This window comes from Anomaloglossus baeobatrachus, chromosome 2 (assembly GCF_048569485.1).
Source record: "Anomaloglossus baeobatrachus isolate aAnoBae1 chromosome 2, aAnoBae1.hap1, whole genome shotgun sequence".
Classification (NCBI taxonomy): Eukaryota; Metazoa; Chordata; class Amphibia; order Anura; family Aromobatidae; genus Anomaloglossus; species Anomaloglossus baeobatrachus.
In genome coordinates, this window is record NC_134354.1 from 132,967,197 (window position 1) to 132,993,694 (window position 26,498).

The 26,498-nt window shown below is 49.5% G+C and overlaps 2 protein-coding genes across 2 annotated transcripts in view; one reads left to right on the top strand and one right to left on the bottom strand.

Annotated features, from left to right (window-relative positions):
* Positions 1–24,882, bottom strand: part of POLDIP2 (DNA polymerase delta interacting protein 2) — a 49,055-nt gene extending 24,173 nt beyond the window's left edge. The window contains exons 1-9 of the mRNA XM_075333448.1: positions 24,698–24,882; positions 21,825–21,906; positions 20,876–20,973; positions 20,674–20,770; positions 16,563–16,638; positions 5,950–6,057; positions 5,435–5,571; positions 3,116–3,142; positions 2,988–3,028 (exon numbers count right to left, since the gene is read on the bottom strand). Of these exons, the coding sequence (XP_075189563.1) occupies positions 2,988–3,028; positions 3,116–3,142; positions 5,435–5,571; positions 5,950–6,057; positions 16,563–16,638; positions 20,674–20,770; positions 20,876–20,973; positions 21,825–21,906; positions 24,698–24,858 (827 nt within the window). The 5' untranslated portion in view covers positions 24,859–24,882. The remainder of the gene's footprint in view (positions 1–2,987; positions 3,029–3,115; positions 3,143–5,434; positions 5,572–5,949; positions 6,058–16,562; positions 16,639–20,673; positions 20,771–20,875; positions 20,974–21,824; positions 21,907–24,697) is intronic.
* Positions 24,883–24,911: 29 nt separating this feature from the next.
* VMA12 (vacuolar ATPase assembly factor VMA12) overlaps positions 24,912–26,498 on the top strand; it is a 38,201-nt gene continuing 36,614 nt past the window's right edge. Inside the window, exon 1 of the mRNA XM_075335349.1 lies at positions 24,912–25,133. Within this exon, the coding sequence (XP_075191464.1) occupies positions 24,962–25,133 (172 nt within the window). The 5' untranslated portion in view covers positions 24,912–24,961. The remainder of the gene's footprint in view (positions 25,134–26,498) is intronic.

Consider the following 26,498-nt stretch of genomic DNA (forward strand, 5'->3'; position numbering starts at 1 on the left):
TGCAAAGTTTCAAGAATTTTTGACATAGTCACAGACATCTTATCAGCAAAAACTGCAAACTCTGTCCCCGTCACTGGGGCAGGGTTCACAGGCATCTCTGCCTGGGCCACTACCACCATAGGCTCCGGCTGACGAAGTGGCACAGGGACCGAACATTGCACACAATGGGGGTCAGAGGAACCTGCCGGTAGATCAGCCCCACATGCGGTACAGGCAGCATATAAAGCCTGTGCCTTGGCACCCTTGCTTTTTGCGGATGACATGCTGTTGTCTCCTCAGAGCAATAGGGTATAAGCCAAGAAGCGACCGTACAGTGCAATATATAGGTACAGACAAAAAGTACACTAAATAACACTGTGGCACTAGTGGGGTCAGCACTTTTGTGCTGCTTACCGCCCGCTAAACAGCGGGTGTGTGGTCGCCAGAATCCCTTGTCTGGGTCTCCCAGGGCTATGTCCGTTCTCTAGCTCAGACTGCATGCAGGAATGGCTGCCAGCGTCCTGTGAAGAGGGGCGGGCCGTGGGCGTGCTGCAGACAAAAAGCGGGAAACTGGCGTCCCACTGTGCCCAGTGAGAGGGCTGGAGTATGTAAATAAGACTCCAGCCCTCGGCGCTGACTATTGTACAGCGTCTCTCCCCTTCCGTGATTGACAGGGTTGGGGGCGGGAACGAAGCGGAGCTAGGCCGCAAAAGCCGGGGACTAGATTTATGAGCGCTGCCGCCGTAAAAGCGCGGTCAGCGCGAGTCCCCGGCGCACTACAAGTCTCAGCTGCGCCGCCGCTCCAGGGGCGGTCGGCGCGGTAGTTCCCAACACAGAAAAGTCACTCAGCAAAGCTGTAGTGACTAAGACCCATGCGCACAGCGCTAGTGTCCCCGGCGCACTAGAACACCCAGCAACACTGGCGTGTGTCTGTGCCTGTCTGTACGGGGACACAGAGTACCTGAATGTTGCAGGGCCATGTCCCTGACGGCACTCAGCTCCGTATCCAGCAGGATCTCCGGGTCTGTGGATGGAGCCCGGCCTCAGAGTCTGGAGGCCGTTAAGATCCCACTTCCCCAGAGCCCTTCAGTGGGATGGGGAAGGAAAGCAGCATGTGGGCTCCAGCCTCCGTACCCGCAATGGGTACCTAAACCTTAACAAACACCGCCGACACAAAGTGGGGTGAGAAGGGAGCATGCTGGGGGCCCTAGTATGGGCCCTCTTTTCTTCCATCCGACATAGTCAGCAGCTGCTGCTGACTAAACAGTGGAGCTATGCGTGGATGTCTGACCTCCTTCGCACAAAGCTTGAAAAACTGAGCATCCCGTGTTCCCACGGGGGGTGTATAGCCAGAAGGGGAGGGGCCTTACACTTTTTAGTGTAATGCTTTGTGTGGCCTCCGGAGGCAGTAGCTATACACCCCAATCGTCTGGGTCTCCCAATGGAGCGCCGAAGAAAGAACAGATTTCTGTACTACACACTCCAACAACTCCTGAAAATCCTCCAACAGCCTATAGAGCCATGCGCACTGTATCCAAAAACCAGCAAGAAGCCTCACTGAGCTGACCTTATTGAGAACAATAGGAGCTTTCGTGTTAGCTGGGAGATGAAACCCAGTGCACAATCTGCTTCTGGAGCTTTAGGCCATGTGCCCACGGGACAACGTACCCGCGGATTTTGTTGCAGAAAACCCGTGGATTTATCTGGATTTTTCAGATAAGTCCGCAAGTTTACGCAAGTACAGACACTCCTCATGTAATCCTATGGGATTTGGGGAGTGCTGTGTCCATGCTGCGGTATATGCTGCGGATTTCCCGCAGCCACGCGTAACTGCATGTCAATTATTCATGCGGAATAATCTGCGGATGTCCCGCCTTTCTACTATTGAGATACAGGGCGGGATGTCCGCAGGTATTTCCACACTTGTTCCACAGGTTTACCGCAACAAAAATGCTCGAATCCCGCAGCAGTGGATAGCTGCAGATTCTGGGGAGCAGCTGTGGGAAATCTGTGGACAAACCTGCGGCAAAGTCCACGGGTACGTTGTCTCGTGGACACACAGCCTTACAGTTACATAACACTTTTCATTTACAACTGAAAAGGTGAATTTTGCAAAATCCCATGGTTTCAGTAACTCCAAATTATTGGTTTAACTATCATTTCATCTTCTGGGTGGCTTCCCTCAATTTGCTCAGTGCACCATTTAGCATCCTCAGCACTTCCCGTTAGCCCAGAGCAGTGTACTCTCATCCCTCTCGGTCAGCATTTGCCACCAACTACACAGTGATCTTGTGTACAGAAAGTGGCCGCTGCAGGCAGGAGAGAGGGATGAGAGTACGCCAAAACTAACAATGCGAAGAGTCAATGCAGGACTGAGGATTCAATTCAGGCAGTGCTCGCTCTGGGGAAGGGAGCGCCAGCAATGGATTTTACAGGCTCGTTCAGGCATCAGAGTGTTAGCTTTTACCATCCACTTTATCAGTTTCTCGGATGAAAAACAAAATGTTTTTAGTTTTTTCAGCAACTAGTAGTCCATGAACTTAGACAATAAAAAAATAAAATAAATAAAATAAGGGACATGTTACTGGCCAATTAACTTTTATCGATACATGTACTAGCTGTGAACAACACAGATTGCATAAAGTTGCTAAATAAAAAAAAACAAACAAAAAAACGGAAAGTCTGACTGAGGCTTAAGGCCGGAGTCACACTTGTGAGAGACTCGTGCAAGTCTTGCATCACATCACCCAACATGGCCTGCAGCTCTCCTGACAGGAGCATCTCAGCTGCATAGAAATACATGCAGCTGACCTGCTCCTGTCAGGAGTGTGTGTGGCCTGCATGTGATGCGATGTGAGACTCACACGAGTCTCTCGCAAGTGTGACTCCAGCCTTAGGGAAAGTGTGGATGATGTCAAGTCGCAGGAAGTAAATGCACTGAGGTCCTGTCATTTGCAGGTGTAATAAAACTGTCTATATGTAAGAGTAGGGTGGTGAAATTATTATACCACAGGGAGGACAATATGGTGGCTTTACCACATATATTTGTCTGCAACTTTGGAAAAAACAACAATTACAGAAGCCTACAAACTTTGCCTTTGCTTTATTACTTGAGTGATCAGGAAGAGTTACTTACCCAATAAACGTGGGAATTTTGAGCTTCCTGCAAAAGTGGAAAATAAAAGGTTTTAATTATCAATAAAAACTTAACGATTAAAGGTGTTTTCTGGGACTTTATCATCGTCAGACACTCCTATCAACCAGCTGAAATCTGATCTGTCATACAGGACAATAGGAGATAAAGTGCAGTACTTGTGTTTTAATCCATAATTTGCTTTGCCGCAGCCGCTGACAGAGCAGTTATGAGTCGATTGGTGAGCGTGCCGGTATCATATCCCCACCAAATTCATACTGATAACATTTCCCAAAGATAAATATTCAGTTTTAAAGTCCTGAACAATCCCTTGAAAGGTTCCCTACAATAATGTTTATACAGTTTAACAATTAAAATGGACTTCCAAATCTCCCGTGGTCCCGCAATATATACACCTCTGCAAAAATGACATTTTGTCCCAAAATAATGATGCCAGGGAGTCATAGGCTGTAGTGCAAATATGACACAATCACCAGACTGTGGAGGTAAGAAGCGTCATGGCTGCAGCAGTGTAAACAAAGGCCAATAAGGGAACTAAAGAGAATTTTAAAAATATTTTAAAAAGGGAGCGAGTCTGACTAATCCACCGTGGGGAGATGGTAGCAGAGCCCACCATTCCTCAACCAGTTGGTCTAATCTCACTAGTCAGTCTTAGCCCAAAGATTAATCCAATCCTTTCCTTTGCACATCAAAGGGAACCAAACATCAGCATTTTCCTATATAAGGTGCAGCCAGTGCAGTGCTGGCACTATCAGGCACAGTGTGTACACACCATTAGTGGGCAGCTCGGGTGTTTATAAAGTTGGATTTCACTGCCTAAAGTTTGAAAAATCAAGCACTTTTTGATCGACATGTGCACCTCTCTCCTAATGTTTGGGCGGGTTATGCACGTGTATCCCCTGTGCCTCCCTCACCTCTGGTTATATTCAAATTTCTCTCTTCAGAAACATGGCACCGGAGTAGGCACCTGCGCATAGCGCTTATATCACAACGCCATGTTTCTGAAGCTCACAGTAGCTAGTATTACCTGCAGCTACGATATCGTGCCGCCCCAGGACACCGTGACAGCACAGCAGCCGCCTAGGACACCGGGACGCCACAGGAAAAAGCAGACAGCAGCCTGCCAGCGACATCGGGGGTCAGGTGAGGTAAGTTGACAATGGACTCACATGACCCCATGACGGCAGTGCTGCGAGACCCGGTAACGGTGTCCTGGGGCGGCACGATATCGTAGCTGCAGGTAATACTAGCTACTGCGGGCTTCAGAAACATGGCGCCGGAGATCAGCGCTATGCGCAAGTGCCAACTCCGGCGCCATGTTTCTGAAGAGAGAAATTTGAATACAACCAGAGGGAGGGAGGGAGGAACAGGCGGCAGGGGGGCGGGGATACACGTGCATAAACCGCCCGGACATTGACATGTGCACCTCGCTGCTAATCAAAAAAAGTGCTTGATTTTTCAAACTTTATAAAGTTGGATTTCACTGCCTAAACACCCGAGCTGCCCCCTGATGGTATGTACACAATGTGCCTCATAGTGCCAGTTCTGCACTGGCTGCACCTTATACATGAAAATCCTGATGTTTGGTTCCCTTTAAACAAAAAAAAAAACACAACAAAAAAAAGATTTCTTGTAGAAAAAAAAAAATAAACAAAAATTACACGATCTGTATGTCTGAACGAGGTTCAAGTATGAAGACAGAAAAAAAAAAAAAAAAAGTCGGGTTTATAGCAGGCCGGTGATGTACTGAATGTAAAATAATGGTGAAGGCTGAAAGATCAATATACAGTAGCTTGAAAAAAAATGGGCATAAAAGGTTAACTATAAGGCTATGTGCCGACGGGAGATTAAACCTGCGGATTTCTGTATTTTCCAGATAAATCCGCAGGTTTCAGCATGCACAGACACTCCCCATGTTATCCTATGGGATATGGGGAGTGCTGTGTCCATGCTGCGGTATGTGCGGCTGCGGATGTCCTGCAGCCGCACGTAATTGCATGTCAATTCTTTCTGCGGAATTACCTGCGGAAATCCCGACTCTCCACTATGGAGATAGGGCCGGGACTTCCGCAGGTAATCCGCATGAATGTCCGCAGGTTTTCCGCAGCTATTTCGCTATACTACCGCAGCTAAAAATAGCTGCGGATTCCAGTGAGCTGCTGCGGGAAACCTGCGGCCGTACCTGCGGATATATCTGCAGGTGCGAGCTCCCGTGGACATATAGCCTTAGCGTTCTCTTCGGCCATGTAACCGCTATACACAAATTGGCTTCAACACTGATTAATAAAGCATAAGACAGACCCTCATTCCCATGTAGAAGGGTATCACTGTGACACGGATACTGTCGGTGGTCTCCCTATGCACATCAGACAGCTCAAGCCAAGGATGATTCTTCTCCTGCCATGCACGAAGTGTTTCACGCGCTTCAAACGGTGGCACTTTAAAAGGAAAAGATTAAAAGAAATGACTTGAACATGTATTTTCACCTGGGACATTTAATGCATCTGCACAGGATTTGCCCTAAACATTTGATGGCTATGGGCATACGTACCCGGGGTGCTTCCGAAGAACCCACCCACCACCCACCTCCCGCCGCTAAGGCAACCAAAACCCACCACATTCAAGCTTAGAATGAATGGAGATCAAGCAGTCAGCAACAATCTTAACAGGAAGGTCAGGGGACCCATATGTCACAGAAGTAGGATCCACATCCCATAGACATCTAGTAGATGTGTTACCAATGTACAAGGTATATCAGATGAATACCCCCTTCATCTGATGTGAACATATACAGACGTGGGAGTGCTGTAGCTTACCTTTGGTTTGATCATAACTCAGGAACCTTTCAAACAGTTCATGTTGTATGGGGATTTGATCAGTAGAATTATAAGGAAGTATATCCTCATGGCTTACATAATCTAAACCTTTAAAAAAAAAGCACACGAAAAAAATATTTCTAAGAAGTAAATGTAGGCATCTCAGTCTAGTCCATTATTTACCCCCTGACGTTCTGTAAACATGCAATAATCGATATACTTCTACAACTAACGTAATATTAATATCTACAACCAGCAGTCTCAATCCAAATTAATAACTAATCAGTTTTAGAAGTGACCTCACGGCTCCCTGGGCCGCTCATCATTGCATATGCTTGCCATGCTTTCCCCGCTCGCCGGCTGGCCTGGCGTCTGATTGGTTGCAGGCAGTTGCTGTCACACAGGCTGGGGGCACGTCTGACTGCAACCAGTCATTGCTCAACGTAAAACGTAAACGTAACGTAAAATTAGAGGCGGTTATGGTTTGCCAAACCTTGAAAGCTATCACAAAACTAATATAATAAAACAAAGTATTTGTTGGTTAAATAGTGATTTTTCTCCGACATGGTTGGACTTTGAGTCTGCTTTAAACAACTATTCTTCTCTCCGTTCTCTTCTTTTAACCCATATACTTAATCCCAAACTTTCCTTGCCTTACCAACCTACTCTTGCATCTACTATTCTTGTTTGGCAGAGTTTATGTAAGATTAAAACCAAGATGTCGAAATATGATCAAATTAAAAACTTCTCTCTAAATATCTTAACATTCCTAACTGATGTACAGGTTCCTTCCTCATGGCAAAATCTTGGCCTAAAAACAATTAGTAACATACATGATTGAAAAGATTTTATTTCCTTTTTAGATCTAAAAATAAAATATAAGATCACAGACTTGGACTTCAAAACATTGATTTTTCTAAGGGAATCTCTTAATAAATTATTGGTTGGTAAACATCCCCTTCCAGAGATTATAAACCACCTCCTTTGTAATACGGAAAAGAAAACAATCTGGAATACCAAATATATCTATGACCTTGTAAATAATGACACTAAACCTATTCTTTTAAACTACATGGCTAAATGGGGGAAAACTTTAAACAAGGATTTTACAGAAGAAAACTGGCAATTTAGCCTAAAAGCGACTTTTTCGTCTAACATTTCGGCTATTCTACACGAGTCCTTCTATAAGGTCATAACAAATTGGTATTTCACTCCATCTAAGCTACATAACATAGACCCCAAAAATACTCTACTTTGTTGGAGAAATTGTAACGAAAAAGGAACGTTGGTCCACATCTTATGGAATTGCCCAAAGATAAGACATCTCTGGAGGGAAGTGTCAAATCTAATTAATCGAGTTACCAATTCCAACATCAAATTATCGCCCCAAATGGCGCTTCTTTCTATGGATATGGAAAAACTAGACCAAATGCAGATCCCGATTGTGATTCACATTTTTTTGATCACCAAACAACTTTTAATTGGCCAAATGGAAAAGTGATACTGTTCCAAATATTTCTGAAGTAATCAAGATGTTATCCATGCACCACGAATTTGAAAATAAACACGCGATATACAATAACCTGTTCCAACCCTATCAAAAGAGATGGGGTACCTGGCTATCCTACATCGAGCAATCCAAACCATAAGCTTATATAGTAGTAATTTTGAAGCTAAAGAAGGGAATTTTGTTTACTTACCGTAAATTCCTTTTCTTCTAGCTCCAATTGGGAGACCCAGACAATTGGGTGTATAGCTTCTGCCTCCGGAGGCCACACAAAGTATTACACTCAAAAGTGTAAACCCCTCCCCTCTGCCTATACACCCCCCCGTGCATCACGGGCTCCTCAGTTTTGGTGCAAAAGCAGGAAGGAGGAAACTTATAAATTGGTCTAAGGTAAATTCAATCCGAAGGATGTTCGGAGAACTGAAACCATGAACCCAGAACAATTCAACATGAACAACATGTGTACACAAAAGAACAACAGCCCGAAGGGAACAGGGGCGGGTGCTGGGTCTCCCAATTGGAGCTAGAAGAAAAGGAATTTACGGTAAGTAAACAAAATTCCCTTCTTCTTTGTCGCTCCATTGGGAGACCCAGACAATTGGGACGTCCAAAAGCAGTCCCTGGGTGGGTAAAGAATACCTCGGTAAAAGAGCCGTAAAACGGCCCCTTCCTACAGGTGGGCAACCGCCGCCTGAAGGACTCGCCTACCTAGGCTGGCATCTGCCGAAGCGTAGGTATGCACCTGATAGTGTTTCGTGAAAGTGTGCAGACTCGACCAGGTAGCCGCCTGACACACCTGCTGAGCCGTAGCCTGGTGCCGCAATGCCCAGGACGCACCCACGGCTCTGGTAGAATGGGCTTTCAGCCCTGAAGGAACCTGAAGCCCAGAAGAACGGTAGGCTTCAAGAATTGGTTCCTTGATCCACCGAGCCAAGGTTGACTTAGAAGCCTGCGACCCTTTACGCTGGCCAGCGACAAGGACAAAGAGCGCATCCGAGCGGCACAGGGGCGCCGTACGAGAAATGTAGAGTCTAAGTGCTCTCACAAGATCTAACAAGTGCAAATCCTTTTCACATTGGTGAACTGGATGAGGGCAAAAAGAAGGTAAGGAGATATCCTGATTGAGATGAAAAGGGGATACCACCTTAGGGAGAAATTCCAGAACCGGACGCAGAACCACCTTGTCCTGGTGAAACACCAGGAAGGGGGCTTTGCATGACAATGCAGCTAGCTCAGACACTCTCCGAAGTGATGTGACTGCCACTAGAAAGACCACCTTCTGCGAAAGGCGTGAAAGAGAAATATCTCTCATTGGCTCGAAAGGTGGTTTCTGAAGAGCCGTTAGCACCCTGTTCAGATCCCAGGGTTCTAGCGGACGCTTGTAAGGAGGGACTATGTGGCAAACTCCCTGCAGGAACGTGCGGACCTGCGGAAGCCTGGCTAGACGCTTTTGAAAAAACACAGAGAGCGCCGAGACTTGTCCCTTAATAGAGCCGAGAGACAAACCCTTTTCCATTCCGGATTGAAGGAAGGACAGAAAAGTGGGCAAGGCAAATGGCCAGGGAGTTAAACCCTGATCAGAGCACCAGGATAAGAAGATCCTCCACGTCCTGTGGTAGATCTTGGCGGACGTTGGTTTCCTGGCCTGTCTCATAGTGGCAATGACCTCTTGAGATAACCCTGAAGACGCTAGGATCCAGGACTCAATGGCCACACAGTCAGGTTGAGGGCCGCAGAATTCAGGTGGAAAAATGGCCCTTGAGACAGTAAGTCTGGACGGTCTGGTAGTGCCCACGGTTGACCCACCGTGAGATGCCACAGATCCGGGTACCACGACCTCCTCGGCCAATCTGGGGCGATGAGGATGGCGCGGCGGCAGTCGGACCTGATCTTGCGTAATACTCTGGGCAGTAGTGCCAGAGGAGGAAATACATAAGGCAGCCGAAACTGCGACCAATCCTGAACTAATGCGTCTGCCGCCAGAGCTCTGTGATCTTGAGACCGTGCCATGAATGCCGGGACCTTGTTGTTGTGCCGGGACGCCATTAGATCGACGTCCGGCGTACCCCAGCGGCAACAGATCTCTTGAAACACGTCCGGGTGAAGAGACCATTCCCCTGCGTCCATGCCCTGGCGACTGAGAAAGTCTGCTTCCCAGTTTTCTACGCCCGGGATGTGAACTGCGGAGATGGTGGAGGCTGTGGCTTCCACCCACAGCAGAATCCGCCGAACCTCCTGGAAGGCTTGCCGACTGCGTGTGCCGCCTTGGTGGTTGATGTATGCCACCGCCGTGGCGTTGTCCGACTGAATTCGGATCTGCCTGCCTTCCAGCCACGGCTGGAACGCCTTTAGGGCTAGATACACTGCCCTTATCTCCAGAACATTGATCTGAAGGGAGGACTCTGGCTGAGTCCAGGTACCCTGAGCCCTGTGGTGGAGGAAGACCGCTCCCCACCCTGACAGACTCGCGTCCGTCGTGACCACAGCCCAGGATGGGGGTAGGAATGATTTCCCCTTCGACAAAGAAGTGGGAAGAAGCCACCACTGAAGGGAGGCCTTGGCTGCCCGGGAAAGAGAGACGTTCCTGTCGAGGGACGTCGACTTCCTGTCCCATTTGCGTAGAATGTCCCATTGAAGTGGACGCAGATGAAACTGCGCAAATGGAACTGCCTCCATTGCTGCCACCATCTTCCCTAGGAAGTGCATGAGGCGCCTCAAGGGGTGCGACTGGGCTCGAAGGAGAGATTGCACCCCTGTCCGTAGTGAACGCTGTTTGTCCAGCGGAAGTTTCACTATCGCTGAGAGAGTATGAAACTCCATCCCGAGATATGTCAGCGATTGGGTCGGTGTCAATTTTGACTTTGGAAAATTGATGATCCACCCGAATCTCTGGAGAGTCTCCAGAGCAATGTTCAGGCTGTGTTGGCATGCCACCCGAGAGGGGGCCTTGACAAGGAGATCGTCTAAGTAAGGGATCACCGAGTGTCCCTGAGAGTGTAGGACTGCTACCACTGTTGCCATGACCTTGGTGAAGACCCGTGGGGCTGTCGCCAGGCCGAAAGGCAGCGCCACGAACTGAAGGTGTTCGTCCCCGATGGCGAAACGCAGGAAGCGCTGATGCTCTGGTGCAATCGGCACGTGGAGATAAGCATCCCTGATGTCGATTGATGCTAGGAAGTCTCCTTGGGACATCGAGGCGATGACGGAGCGGAGAGATTCCATCCGGAACCGCCTGGTTTTCACGTGTTTGTTGAGTAGTTTGAGGTCCAGAACGGGACGGAAAGATCCGTCCTTTTTTGGCACCACAAACAAATTGGAGTAAAAACCGTGACCCCATTGCTGAAGGGGAACAGGGATCACCACTCCTTCTGCCTTCAGAGTGCTCACTGCCTGAAGAAGAGCATCTGCTCGCTCGGGGGGCGGAGATGTTCTGAAGAAACGAGTCGGAGGACGAGAGCGGAACTCTATCCTGTAACCGTGAGACAGAATGTCTCTCACCCATCGGTCTTGGACATGTGGCAACCAGGCGTCGCAAAAGCGGGAGAGCCTGCCACCGACCGAGGATGCGGTTTGGGGAGGCCGAAAGTCATGAGGAGGCCACTTTGGGAGCGGTTCCTCCGGCGGTCTTTTTAGGACGTGACTTAGACCGCCATGAATCAGAGTTCCTCTGACCCTTCTGTGGCCTGTTGGACGAGGAGAATTGAGACCTGGCTGCGGGCCGAAAGGACCGAAACCTCGATTGTACCTTCCGTTGTTGAGGTCTGTTTGGTTTGGACTGGGGTAAGGACGAGTCCTTTCCCTTGGATTGTTTAATGATTTCATCCAATTGCTCGCCAAACAGGCGGTCGCCAGAAAATGGCAACCCGGTTAAGAACTTTTTGGAAGCAGAGTCTGCCTTCCATTCACGTAGCCACATGGCCCTGCGGACTGCCACCGAATTGGCGGATGCTACCGCCGTACGGCTCGCAGAGTCCAGGACAGCATTCATGGCGTAGGACGCAAACGCCGACGCCTGAGAGGTTAAGGACACAACCTGCGGAGTAGAGGCACGTGTGACTGCATTAATCTCAGACTGACAAGCTGAGATAGCTTGGAGTGCCCATACGGCTGCGAATGCCGGAGCAAAGGACGCGCCGATAGCTTCATAGATGGATTTCATCAGGAGCGCTATCTGCCTGTCAGTGGCATCCTTGAGTGATGCACCGTCTGCCACTGCAACTATGGATCTAGCCGCCAGTCTGGAGATTGGAGGGTCCACCTTGGGACACTGAGCCCAACCCTTGACTACGTCAGGGGGGGGAAGGGATAACGTGTGTCATTAAGGCGCTTAGTAAAGCGCTTATCTGGAAAAGCTCGGTGTTTCTGGACTGTATCTCTGAAGTCGGAGTGATCAAGAAACGCACTCAGTGTACGTTTGGGAAACCTAAAGTGGAATTTCTCCTGCTGAGAAGCTGACTCCTCAATCTGAGGAGTTGGAGGAGAAAGATCCAACACCTGATTGATGGACGCTATAAGGTCGTTTACTATGGCGTCCCCTTCAGGTGTATCAAGGTTGAGAGCGGCGTCAGAATCAGAGCACTGATCTGCCATCTCCGCTTCATCCTCCAGAGAGTCCTCATGCTGAGACCCTGAACACTGTGATGAAGTCGAGGGAAGTTCCCTGCGAGCCCGCTTAGCCGGTCTGGGACTGCGGTCCGTGTCAGAGTCCTCACTGTGGGACCTATGAGTCGCCCCAGGAGCACTTTGCTGCGCCGACCGAGTGGGGCCTGAGGGAAAAGGTTCAACAGTGCTCGGGACCTGTGTTACAGGTCTGGACTGCAAAGCTTCTAGTATCTTAGCAGACCATTCATCCATAGACTCAGAAAGTTTGTCAGCGAATACTGCAAACTCTGTCCCTGTCACCTGGACAGTGGCAGCAGGTGGTTCCACCTGGGCCGAGGGTCCCACCAGTGGCAGAGGCTCCGGCTGAGTGAGTGTCACAGGGGCCGAGCATTGCACACAATGAGGGTAGGTGGAACCTGCAGGTAGCATAGCCGCACATGAGGTACAGGTTGCAAAGTAAGCCTGTGCCTTGGCACCCTTGCTTTTTGCGGACGACATGCTGTTGTCTCCTCTTAGAGCAATCAGAGAGGGTATATAGCCAAAGCACTAGTGCGGCCGTACAGAGTAAATGTATACAATATAATCCTATAAATATACACTTCGGCACCCAGGGGGGCAAGCACCTAGTAACAGGTGCGGCTTACCGACCGCCCTCAGCGTTTGTGTGACCACCAGATTCCCTGCCTGTGCCTCCCAGAGCTGTGGAGCTCGTCTCTGAAGTTCTCCAACGTCAGAAGTGCTGATAGGAATGGCTGCCAGCGTTCTGAGAGGAGGAGGGAGCCGTGGGCGTGCCTTAGAAAGTGCGGGAATCTGGTGCCCCACAGTGCTCAGTGAGGGGGGAGGATGATACTAAGTATGCTCCAGCCCTCAGCGCTGACGTCCAGTGCAGCGTCCCGCCCTTACCCCTGACTGGCAGGCCCGGGGGCGGGAATATGCGGTACTAGGCCGCAAAAGCCGGGGACTAAAGTTATAAGCGCGGCCGGCAAACAAGCGCGGTCAGCGCGGTAGTCCCGGCGCACAAACACAACCAGCAGCTGCTGCAGCGTCCATTAGCCAGGCGCTCTATGCGCCGTCCCCAAGGGGACACAGAGTACCTCAGAGGAGCAGGGCCTGTCCCTGACGATACCCGGTCTCCTGTCCAGCAGATTCCCCCAGGGGCTGCGGAGGGAGCACGGTCCCAGTGCCTGGTGACCGATTAGGATCCCACTTCACCCAGAGCCCCTAAGGGATGGGGAAGGAAAACAGCATGTGGCTCCAGCCTTTGTACCCGCAATGGGTACCTCAACCTTAACAACACCGCCGACCAGAGTGGGGTGAGAAGGGAGCATGCCGGGGGCCCTGTTATGGGCCCTCTTTTCTTCCATCCGATATAGTCAGCAGCTGCTGCTGACTAAATTGTGGAGCTTGCGTGCATGTGTGCCTCCTTCAACACAAAGCATAAAAACTGAGGAGCCCGTGATGCACAGGGGGGTGTATAGGCAGAGGGGAGGGGTTTACACTTTTAAGTGTAATACTTTGTGTGGCCTCCGGAGGCAGAAGCTATACACCCAATTGTCTGGGTCTCCCAATGGAGTGACAAAGAAAACACAAATAGTCCTCTGACAAATCCCAATCAATTTTCTCCTTTATTTCTCCCTTCCTCTTTCTCTTTCCTTTTCCTCTTTTTTTCTTTCTTGTACATATTTCTTAAAAGTAATGATTCTCAATATTTGCAAAGAAGATATAACTAAACTAAGCTATTTATATGTTGTACAGAAGTCTTTGCAAATGATTATTATGCATGATAGTTCTCCTTCTAACCATTTTCCGAATGCCATTTCACCTTTCTTTTCCCGGTTTCCCCAATAAAGATCTCTCCTTCAACCTTCCCTCCCCGGCTTACCTCCCCTCAAACAAAAAACGCAAATGTTTGAACTGTTTACAAAGAAATTGTCTAATGTTTCTACTTTGTTCCACTAAACTAATGTAATATATAAATGTTCTAATATGTAATAAAAATATTGTAACCAGTCATTGCTCATCGCGTGCCTTAGGCGGGCTTTGCACGTTGCAACATCGGTAACAATGTGTTACCGATGCTGCAGCGATAGTCCCGCCCCCGTCGCACGTGCGATATCTAGTGAAAGCTGCCGTAGCGATTATTATCGCTACGGCAGCTTTACACGCACATACCTGCCGTGCGACGTCCCTCTGGCCGGCGACCCGCCTCCTTCCTTAGGGGGCGGGTCGTGCGGCGTCACAGTGACGTCACACGGCAGGCGGCCAATTGAAGTGGAGGGGCGGAGATGAGCAGGATGTAAACATCCCGCCCACCTCCGTCCTTCTCATTGCAGCCGGGAGGCAGGTAAGGTGAAGTTTCTCGCTCCTGCGGCTTCATACACAGCGATGTGTGCGGCCGCAGGAACGAGGAACTACATCGTACCTGTCGCTCCCCCGGCATTATGGAAATGTCGGAGGCTGCAGCGATGATACGATGACGACGATTTTGCGCTCGTTCATCGTATCATCTAGGATTTACACACTACGACATCGCAAGTGACGCCGGATGTGCGTCACTTTCGATTTGACCCCACCGACATCGCACCTGCGATGTCGTAGTGTGCAAAGCCCGCCTAAGTCTCTCTGTCCTCACAGCGGGCAGTCATGCACTATGTCCACTAACCGTTACTGAGGTGTAGCAGAGCTCGAATTGCTATGGGACGTCATGTGGATTACGTCGGACCTGCAATTGTGTTTATGCCAGGAGGTGCACATTTGGTGCTGAAATGGATGGCAGGAGATTTCAGCACCAAATTTGCACCTCCTGGCAGGAAAAACAACAACTTTTTTTTGCATTTCTGGGCCAAGACATGCAAATTTGGTGATGTAATTTTGACAATATATTCATGCACCCAATCTACACCACCTACTGGCAAAAAAGAAAATGCATCAAAACCACATGAGGTATGACGTGGTGGTGATGCAATTTTTTGCCAGGAGATGTAGAATGGGTGCAGGAATATGGTGTTAAATTTGAGCACCATATCTGCGCCTCTTGGCAAAAAAACAAACAAAACAAAAACATGCCGTTTTTGTGCCAGGAGATGCAGATGAGTTCACGGAGTTTAATCAGGTCATCAGAGGTCCTGTGAGGTCAACTTACCTGCGGTCACAGGTGGAGGACTCCAGCTGTGACCGCAACTAACCTGAGTGACGTCACAGTCACTGATCAGCGATCGCTGCAGCTCATTTATTCTCTGCACTCACAGCGGACAGTCATGCTCTATGGCCGCTCGCTGCGACTTAGATGTAGCAGAGCAGAGTAACTTGGTTAACAAGCACAGTCCCAGAACGGATTGTTCTCGTTAAGCAAGGTTCCACGGTACTACTTACACGCTTTGGCTGCCAATCAATGAGGTTATTAAAGCACCACTCCAGTGTTTTTTTTTTGTTTTTTTTTATTTTACCCCAACACTAGTCTCACTCTAACCCTTCATCTTCTATCACTGCCACTCCCATCGGACTCACGCAGTTTGTAACCCAACAGATTGACCTCCAGCTCACGCCATAAAATAATGGGGCAATCTTCAATGCAAGTCTACAGGAGTCTCGTTCTGGCTCTCATAGACTTACATCGAGAGCTTGTGATCAAGTTCTGACTTCTGGTCAATGTAGTTATAAGATGGCAATGCAGAACCAGAGCAGTGTCCTGTAAAAGGTGCAGACACCGGAGGAAGAGTATTAAGCCACAAGCACATTGTGAATATTTGGAAAGTTGTTTTTTTACTTTTGCATTTGTAAGTCAAAACAAGGAGTGGGTAAAATAAATAAATAGATAAAAATAAATGCAGAAATGGTGCTCGTGTTTCTATTTTACTTTTCCTCTAATTGTTCCACTCCTGGTTTTGGTTTACAAATACGGAAGTAAAATTAAAAAAAAACCCCACCCCTCACCAAAAACTCAATGTACGCACATGGCCTAAGAGTAGGAGCAGGGACCTTAGATTAAAAGTACCACTTCAGCTCTAAAAAAAAAAAAAAAAAAAAAAAAAAAGGCTGGCGAGGTACATCAATGATTGTCTGAGGAATTTTTGCCACGCTGAATGCACTTGGCTACATAACTTCAATTTTTGCACAGTTTGCTGCTATATGCATCATCATATACTTAGTGCCTGATTCAACAAAGTTTTCATGCCAGAATCCTGGCATGAAAAGTCAAAAAATTCCTAATTGTGCCAATTTCTTTTTTTTACTTTTGGCGTTTCTACACAGGACGCATCTAATTCATGACTTGTGGTGTTCTCTATGCCAAAAATATCACTCCACTACCTGACTGGAGTAAAATTTCTGGTGTAGTGAATGGAGCGTCTGACCAGAGGCAGATCCAAAAGGATGTACGCCTCTTCATGCATCAGGAGCCATGGACTGACCCCACCTCCTCAAAACTGGCAAGAACAACACTGGTCTTAATGAATAAGGCTGCTAGCCTTTCCCATAAAACAATATCTTATCATCCAATACTTACCAGGAATTGCATACAAGGCTCGACTATCATCATGATTTGCAAGGAACGTCACTGCTTCCGTCTGTGACCTCTGTGACTGTTGCAGAAAATCGTACAAAACATTTAGATTTTTATCCGCTATGTTTCTAAGGCACACGGCTAATCTCTCTAAATAGACAAACATACAAGTATCACCGAATCTGGGATGTAAATACTTGGACTGTTTACTTTATAAAGGTCTTCTCACGTACAAAATTACCTGCTCGTGTGAACATGCCCCAGTAATCCAGTAACCCCCTGGTAACATGTAATATACATTCACTTCACATAGGGGGTGTAAACTGCAAAAGAACGCAATACAGCCGACACCTTCCTGAAATTGCTGTGATGTAAGGAAACCCTTTATATGCTGCAGTCACTAGCCACAGCCTCATCCGAATGTCTAGGCACAGGGGCGTAGCCTAAGTTACCTTATGCCCCTTTGGTCACAAAGAGGAAGTAAAAGCCAAAGGGAAGGGGCAGGAATTTTCGAAAGTTATGTAAAATCCCTACTTACTCCCATTTAGAAAAAAAAAAAAAGCCTTGAATTGAGCAACACAATAACAAACTGTTCCGCAGGATAAAAGTTAAGATATATTTACCCGAATATTATTATTGACAAGCCACCCGAATTGGACTAGAGTGGCGAGAGCGAGCGAGACACTCCGCTGACAGTCTGCGATGGATGAAGCCTTGACTAGAAGGTCGTCCAGGTAAGGAATCACTGCCAACCCCTGGAGGTGCAGAACCGCAACCACTGCTGCCATGACCTTGGTGAATACTCGAGGGGCCGTGGCTAACCCGAAGGGGAGAGCCACGAATTGGAAATGTTCCTCTCCGATTGCAAAACGTAGCCAACGCTGGTGTGAAACTGCAATTGGCACATGCAGATAGGCATCTCTGATGTCGATGGATGCCAGGAAATCTCCTTGGGTCATTGAGGCAATGACTGATCGCAGAGACTCCACGCGAAAATGCCGCACCTGAACATGCTTGTTGAGAAGCTTGAGATCCAGGATGGCCCGGAAGGAACCGTCCTTTTTGGGGACTAGGAAGAGATTTGAGTAGAAACCTCTGAACCGTTCCCGGGCGGGAACCGGTACAATTACTCCGTTGGCCTGCGAGGATGCCACGGCCTGAGAGAAGGCGGCGGCCTTGGAGCAGGGGGGAGTGGACAGAAAAAATCTGTTTGGCGGGCTGGAAGAGAATTCTATCCTGTAGCCGTGGGAGATGATATCCCGCACCCACTGATCGGAGACGTGTTGAAACCACACGTCGCCAAAGTGGGAGAGCCTGCCACCGACTAAGGATGTTGCTGGAGCGGGCAGATAGTCAAGAGGAGGCTGCCTTAGTGGCAGCAGCTCCTGCGGTCTTCTGAGGACGCGGCTTCGTGCGCCAGTTGGGTTTTTGGTCCTTGGCTGAGTTAGTGGACGAGGCCGAGGGCTTAGAGGATGACCAGTTGGAGGAACGAAAGGAACGAAACCTCGACTGATTCCCACCCTGGGCAGGTTTCCTGGTTTTAGTTTGTGGCATGGAAGTACTCTTCCCGCCAGTAGCTTCCTTAATAATTTCATCCAGTTGTTCGCCGAATAGCCTGGATCCAGCAAAAGGGAGCCCAGCAAGGTACTTCTTTGAAGAAGCATCTGCCTTCCACTCTCGAAGCCACAAGATCCTGCGGATAGCGAGGGAATTAGCCGAAGCCACCGCAGTGCGGTGAGAAGCCTCCAGCATGGCAGACATGGCATAGGATGAAAAAGCTGAAGCTTGGGAAGTTAAGGCAACCATTTCGGGCATAGATTCCCTGGAGAGGGAATGCATCTCCTCTAGAGAAGCAGAGATGGCCTTGAGAGCCCACACCGCTGCAAAAGAAGGGGAGAACGAGGCCCCAGCCGACTCATATACAGATTTGGCCAGAAGGTCAACCCGGCGGTCAGTGGCATCCTTAGGAGAGGTGCCATCAGCCACCGATACAACGGTCCGGGCTGAGAGTCTAGACACCGGGGGGTCTACCTTTGGGGAATGAGCCCACTCCTTGACCACCTCAGGTGGAAAGGGAAAACGGTCATCAGAACCGCGCTTTGGGAAGCGTTTGTCAGGACAGGCCCTGGGCTTGGTCACAGTGGCCTGAAAACTGGAGTGGTTAAAGAACACACTCCTTGTCCTCTTAGGCAAGGTAAACTGGTGCTTTTCTGCCAGAGAGGGTTGCTCCTCTGATACTGGCGGATTGAGGTCCAGTACAGAATTAATGGACAGATCAATGGGGCACATGGAGGTAGCGTCCGAGCCCCCAGTAAAGGCATCCTCCTCGTCCTGCGAGTCAGCTCGTGAATCAGAGCCGCGGGACGAGGAAGGAGAGGGAACCCTGTGTCTCCTTTTAGGAGGACGGGGTCTGGGACCAGATAAAGAATCCTTTGTAAGCTCTGCTGAGAGAGCCCTAGCAGCAGAGGCGCCCTGAGAAGGGGGCTGATGCATGTTCAGCAAAGTCCGGGACAGCTGTCCCATGGAGTCGGCAAAAGACTGGGAGATTGACCTAGAGAAGGATTCTACCCAAGCCGGGGGTTCAGCCACCGGAGCCGGAGGAACCACTGTGGGTGCGATTCCAGGCTGAGGCATTGCCAGGTTAGAGCAGGCATCACAATGTGGATATGTGCTCGGTTCAGGCAGCACGAGCTTACATGCAGTGCATATTGAGTACAGCCTTGCAGCCTTGCTCCTCGTGTGAGACATGCTGCTGAAGTGGGGACTCTGAGCCAGAATGACCCCCAGAGAGTATATAAGCAGGTCCACAACCGGAGGTTGTGGCTTACCAGACCGTTTGTGTGCCCTCCAGATCCCACAGCCCGGACCCCCAGACAGATTAGCAGGGATGCTGCAGCCAGCGCCGATCGCTGTGAGAACGCTGATAAAATGGCGCCGGAGCGAGGAGAGGGGGCGGGGCCTACTCTGAGAGCGGGATCTGGAGGGCCAAGGAGATTTACAGGGGAGGGGACATTTACTCAGAGAGGAGTGTCCCTCCCCTTTGCTGAACGGCCGCTGGGCGGAGCCGCACTGTCCCTCTGCATGATTGACATGCAAGGGCAGTGAAATCGAAACTAGGCCTCAGGCGAAGCCGGGGCCTAAATATAAGCGATGCGGCCGGCGCGCAGGCACCATTGGCGCGGTTCTCAGGTGACAACCAGAGAACCGGCCGGAAATGTCAGAACAGTTACACAGCACACTCTCCCCAACAATAAAGTACAAGGGACCCCCCGAATATCAACATCTCAGATACTTAGCTTGTGAGACGCAGGGTTTCAAGTCCCTGGGGATGAGTGCTCCGTCCAGCAGGATCCTGAAGGGCTGCGGATGGAGACCGGTCTCCTGCAAAGCAGGGAGAACCGTGCTGGCTCCCACTTCAAGCCAGAGCCCAAGGGATGGTGAAGGAGCGCGGGATGGTGAAGGAGCGCGGCATGTAAGGCTCCAGCCCTGGAATCAACCTTAACAACACCGCCGACACAGTGGGGTGAGAAGGGACATGCCGGGGGTCCAGGCTTGGACCAGCTTTTCTTCAAAAACTTTCCAAAATGAAAAATCAGATGAGAATGCATGTGTGGATGTATGCCTCCTGAACACAAAGCAATGAACTGGCTATATTTGGTTATCCAGGGGGTGTATATGCTCAGAGGGAGGAGCTACACTTTTTAGTGTAGTACTTTGTGTGTCCTCCGGAGGCAGAAGCTACACAACCAATGTCTGGGTCTCCCATAGGAACAATAAAGAAAAAAAAAAAAAAAAAAATTGTCAGCTTCTTGATTTACAGTTTACTTTCTTGGATTTGAAAGCGTAAACATCCGAGCTGACAACTAATGGTATGTAGAGAATCAGCCTGATAGTGCCAGTATAGCACTGGGTTTAGCTTATATACACAAATCCTGATGATTGGTTCCCTTTAAGCTCAATATCATTGAAAGTACAAATTGCCCTCAAATGTCTAAGTTGACTTAAAATAATAAGGTATATATTTTGGAAAGCAAGATTAAAAGAAAAAAAAAAAAGAAAAAAAATTAAAAAATTAAAAACCTGCAATGCCAAGGGTTAATAAAATCATACTTACTATGTGGGGACAGTCCCGTGCATCTATTAGTACTTGGTAATACGTGTGTGTTTTGCCCTTTACTTCTTTGGATCCATGAACTGGTGAAGTCTCTGACCTAAAATAAAAATCAGTATATCGTAGTTTGCACTTTATTGTGAAAATGCCAAAATATCAACTTCCCACTGAATGAAGCCAAAAGAAAAGCAAAAGCCAAACCCACTTTTCTGCAACAGGCGAAGACACATCTCGATCGTATAATCTCGCCTGCCATGGAAACAGAACGATGCCTCTGTATCCAAAGATGCTGTGCAAGAAGAGCTGTAGAGACATGAAGATTATTACAAGAAGTCGTACCAATAGAAAAGCCTATTACATAAAGGGGTATTCCAATCCCAATATATAGCAGGTGTAGTAATGATAATATTAGCAAATAGCTCCAATTAGATATGTAGCATAGTTTTTCTGATATAGCCATGTCTCTTACCTCATGTGCAGGGAATTGCAGCTTAGGTATCCATGGTTGTGTCCACTCATAGTGACAGTTAGTTGCTCGTTGTCATAACCATGGATACTTTAGCTGCAATGCCTGCACATGAGGTAAGAGACATGGCTATATCAGGAGAACTATGCTACATTTCTAATTTGAGGTATTTTCTAATATTATTTTGCCTACTACATAATGGGATAGGATCTCGGCGATGGGAATACCCCTTTAAGCACATATATCCCTGAACTCTGACCCCTTTCTCCTACTCTGTCTTCAGATCAGCTACATTATATTACAAAGAATTAATTTCAAGACATAAGAAGATTGCCTAGAGAAATTAATGCTTATATTTGGTAAAAAAAAAAAAATCTGCGCTGTTGATATAGAAAAGATAGCAGATAAAAATGGTCACATAGACTGAATAAATACATAGTATATTTGCATACTGACATTCTAATGCCAGGAAAGTAGGTGTAGCATGTCAATTAGTTCCATGGAAATTAGAAGATTTCACTCTTTGCAATGCAAAAGATGAAAACTTTGGATAGTTTACATCAAAATCCACATTTAATGTGTGTGGATTTTGACACAGACCAGGTTTTTGTTTTTAACCAAATCCTCAGACTTGCTGTGGAGGAATATGCTGTGTGTACATAGCTTAATCTGTCCATCACATTCTTACCTGACCCGTTTCATATTTCCCCTGTTGTTTTGGCACCTCAAACACCCCCACTGTCTCCAAGACTTTACCTTCTGGTCGATTTCTAGGATTCAACAAATAAAAAGGTGAGAAATTATATACAAATACGAATTTAAAGTATCAATGTCATTCCAGGTGAAGTTGCAGTAAAATGTCAGTTTCTGCCTCTGGCTCCTCCCTCTCCATAGACTTTTATAAGCACAAAAAGGTCATTTATCTCAGGAATGGGAAAAATCTGTCTTCACCTACAGAGTTTACCTATAAATTAAGGCTGAATGATCAGAACAGGCGGAGAATGAAGCAGATTTATCTCATAAAATTACAAAGTTTATAATGTTCACTTGCACTATTAATAGAAACAAAACAAAAAAAAAAAAAACAAAACTACCCAGAATACTCTCCCATTAGGCCCAATGGGAAAAAATTACCATCTTTACATATTATTTATAGAGCACCATTGATTCCATGGTGCTGTACATGAGAAGGGGGTTACATACAGAATACATATACAAATTTCAATAGACTAGAACCGAGGGAAGAGGGCCCTACCCTTACATTGTAACATACACCCTGCAATGAAAGTTTACCTGAAAAGAATCGGTGTCTTTCAGTAAAGGAATCACAAACCGTACTAGTAGACAGAGCCAGTTGCAGATTGAGAATTACATTAAAGGGAACCTGTCAGCAGAAATTTCCCCTAAAACCTAACAGATTCCCCCTCTGCAGCTCCTGGGCTGCATTCTAGAAAGGTCCCTGTTATTATAGTGCCCCCTTTCTGACCCAAAAAAAGAGTTTATATATAGAGGTACCTTTTTGGCTTCGGATTCTCTAAATGTGACACGGGGGCGGGCTGCCTGATGGCCGTTATTCTGCCCCCTGGTCCTGTATGCCGCCCCCATCGCTGATTTCCATACTTCTGGACGCCGCCCACTGCTCCAGCCATCCCCGCGCATGCCCAGTGCTCATCTCTCGTGGATGAGCACTGTGCCCAGTGTCACCACTGGTGACGTGCGCGCAGGGTTTAGATTATGGGCGGTGATGTTTATTAACAAGCAACCGCCCATAATAGCAGGACCGCGCTTTCCCCCTCAGCCTGCTTCTTTCTGCGCAAGCGCGCTGCTGCTGACCTCACGTCACCTCCTTCCCATCTTGCCCTGAGGCAGGAAATAGATGGGAAGAGCGCGGAGCAGTAACAACACCGATCAGGAGGAGACGCGGAGAGAAGATTACCGGCGAATACAGTAAAAAAAAAAAAAACAAAAAAAAAAAAACAAACATTCACACATTGTGTTCCACGAGAGATGAGCACTGGGCATGCGCGGGGATGGCTGGAGCAGTGGGCGGCGTCCAGAAGTATGGAAATCAGCGATGGGGGCGGCATACAGGACCAGGGGGCAGAATAACGGCCATCAGGCAGCCCGCCCCCGTGTCACATTTAGAGAATCCGAAGCCAAAAAGGTACCTCTTTATAAACTCTTTTTTTGGGTCAGAAAGGGGGCACAATAATAACAGGGACCTTTCTAGAATGCAGCCCAGGAGCTGCAGAGGGGGAATCTGTTAGGTTTTAGGGGAAATTTCTGCTGACAGGTTCCCTTTAACATTACTAGCCCATTCCTTGTCAGAATTAGTGGGGTTACACAAATTAGACACCTACCAATGACCTGTATATGAAGTGAAATCATGGCATCAGAGGATAAGTATGGCGGCTGCAAGACTAAAAGGGGTGCATGTTAGGGAATGCTGGGAGATGTAGTTACACAATATTGGAGCAACATGTCCTGGAGATCACTGCTATAAGCATTTCCTAACCTTCTTTGTCATGAAATCGAACATTCCAGAATACTCACACAGATCATATTGTCTGACTAATCCATTATAAGGACAGTTATTCTGGTCACACAGTATGGAGATCACACTGCATCTAATGACTGTTGATATGGTTACAATACAACACAAACTAATCTGTTACCCAAAACCACCTGGATATTTGGCCTTTTGTGACTTTTCCATCATTGAAAACTTGTGATTTTTTTTTTTTTTTTTAAATAAAGCCATTGAGAAATCTAAATTAGTCCACGAAGGTGTCCAATATCAGACTCGTGGGGACAGGAAAATGGACCTCACTGATCAGCGGTGGCAGCTGGATGTGTACAGAAGTGGACCAGCACCGTCACTGCGCAACCGCCAGAGATGAAGAGGAGCGGGCACCGGTGGAAGAAGACTGCACTAGTCGTATAGTCAACATATGCTGGTACTGAACCTCTTCTGTCCTATGACACATGCAGAGGCGGCTGGGAGTGCAAGGCGGGGGCTGGGCGGCGCGCAAGGCGGTGGGCTGGGCGGCGCGCAAGGCGGTGGGCTGGGCGGCGCGCAAGGCGGTGGGCTGGGCGGCGCGCAAGGCGGTGGGCTGGGCGGCGCGCAGGGCGGTGGGCTGGGCGGCGCGCAGGGCGGTGGGCAAGGCGGCGGGCTGGGCGGCGCGCAAGGCGGTGGGCTGGGCGGCGCGCAAGGCTGCGCGCAAGGCGGCGGGCTGGGCGGCGCGCAAGGCGGTGGGCTGGGCGGCGCGCAAGGCGGTGGGCTGGGCGGCGGGCTGGGCGGCGCGCAAGGCGGTGGGCTGGGCGGCGCGCAAGGCGGGGGCATTACTGGTGCAGTACGGTCCTGTGCCTCTGGCCTCAGTGTAGGTGACGTCAGCTCAGGGTCACCTCTGACAGGAGCTGGAGGCAGTGCACACAGCGCCCCCCGGTGGCGCCCCCTGGTCTGTACGCAGTCTCGTACCGCGAGGCTCTGGGGCCACAGGCGCCCTCCCCATAGGGCTGCACACAGCTCTGTCCACACAACCTGCTATAACACCGCGTTACCTAGAGGACAGCGTCCGGTCCTGCTGAAAGCGACAGCCGCAAACGGGCCTCAGCAGAGCGGTCCGGGCCTGCCGGAGCTCCACACCGGCACTGCCTGACAGGCCTCCCCTTAGAAGCCGCGAGAGCACCGTCAGGCTGCGCCGCGCTGCACAAGCCGCCATGGTGCTCCGCAGAGCTGTACGTCTGACGTCACACGCACTGGCGCACAGGACGTCAGACGCATTCTTGTAGGCGCTGACCTTCTTCCCAGGAGTCAGAGCAGAGATGGCGAGTGACTGCCGGGTGACAGAGCCGCTGCTCCGGGCGCTGCGGGAGCTCCAGTCCTGCTTCACCCCGGGCTCCAGGGCCGCTGTACGGGATATCCTGGATACCGGAGCCGGGTCCTTAGTATCGTTCTGTGTCCTGCGGGAGCTGCACTCACTGCTGCGGGAGAGAGGTGAGCAGGAAGTCACCCTGGCGGCTCATACACGGCTACACTGCCCGTCTGTATGTAGTAAGGGGAATGGCCCTGAGTGGTGACTTGTCATTGACTTTGGATTGTCCTACAGTTACAGAGCACCAAATGGCTGATTGAGGGGGGAGGACAGGACATAGTGGAGACCCCACTATCACTGGCCCCCACTATCCTTGGCTTATGGGTCCCGAGTCTCCATTTTTTTTTTTGCTGTGGTCACGCACCACTCCATTGTACTTGTCATCTCCAGCAGTCCTATAGAGAATGGAGGGAGCGGGGGGCTGCTGCACCTCTCTCCAGCAGTCCTATAGAGAATGGAGGGAGCGGGGGGCTGCTGGCTGCACCTCTCTCCAGCAGTCCTATAGAGAATGGAGGGAGCGGGGGGCTGCTGCACCTCTCTCCAGCAGTCCTATAGAGAATGGAGGGAGCGGGGGGCTGCTGGCTGCACCTCTCTCCAGCAGTCCTATAGAGAATGGAGGGAGCGGGGGGCTGCTGGCTGCACCTCTCTCCAGCAGTCCTATAGAGAATGGAGGGAGCGGGGGGCTGCTGGCTGCACCTCTCTCCAGAAGTCCTATAGAGAATGGAGGGAGCGAGGGGCTGCTGGCTGCACCTCTCTCCAGCAGTCCTATAGAGAATGGAGGGAGCGGGGGGCTGCTGGCTGCACCTCTCTCCAGCAGTCCTATAGAGAATGGAGGGAGCGGGGGGCTGCTGGCTGCACCTCTCTCCAGCAGTCCTATAGAGAATGGAGGGAGCGGGGGGCTGCTGGCTGCACCTCTCTCCAGCAGTCCTATAGAGAATGGAGGGAGCGGGGGGCTGCTGGCTGCACCTCTCTCCAGCAGTCCTATAGAGAATGGAGGGAGCGGGGGGCTGCTGGCTGCACCTCTCTTCAGCAGTCCTATAGAGAATGGAGGGAGCGGGGGGCTGCTGGCTGCACCTCTCTCCAGCAGTCCTATAGAGAATGGAGGGAGCGGGGGGCTGCTGGCTGCACCTCTCTCCAGCAGTCCTATAGAGAATGGAGGGAGCGGGGGGCTGCTGGCTGCACCTCTCTCCAGCAGTCCTATAGAGAATGGAGGGAGCGGGGGGCTGCTGGCTGCACCTCTCTCCAGAAGTCCTATAGAGAATGGAGGGAGCGGGGGGCTGCTGGCTGCACCTCTCTCCAGCAGTCCTATAGAGAATGGAGGGAGCGGGGGGCTGCTGGCTGCACCTCTCTCCAGCAGTCCTATAGAGAATGGAGGGAGCGGGGGGCTGCACTTCTGCGATTGTATCAGACTGGGACAACACTACCTAGCTCTAACAATCGGGGGTGTCAGATTGGACCCCACTGACTTGGAAGTTATGACCTTTACT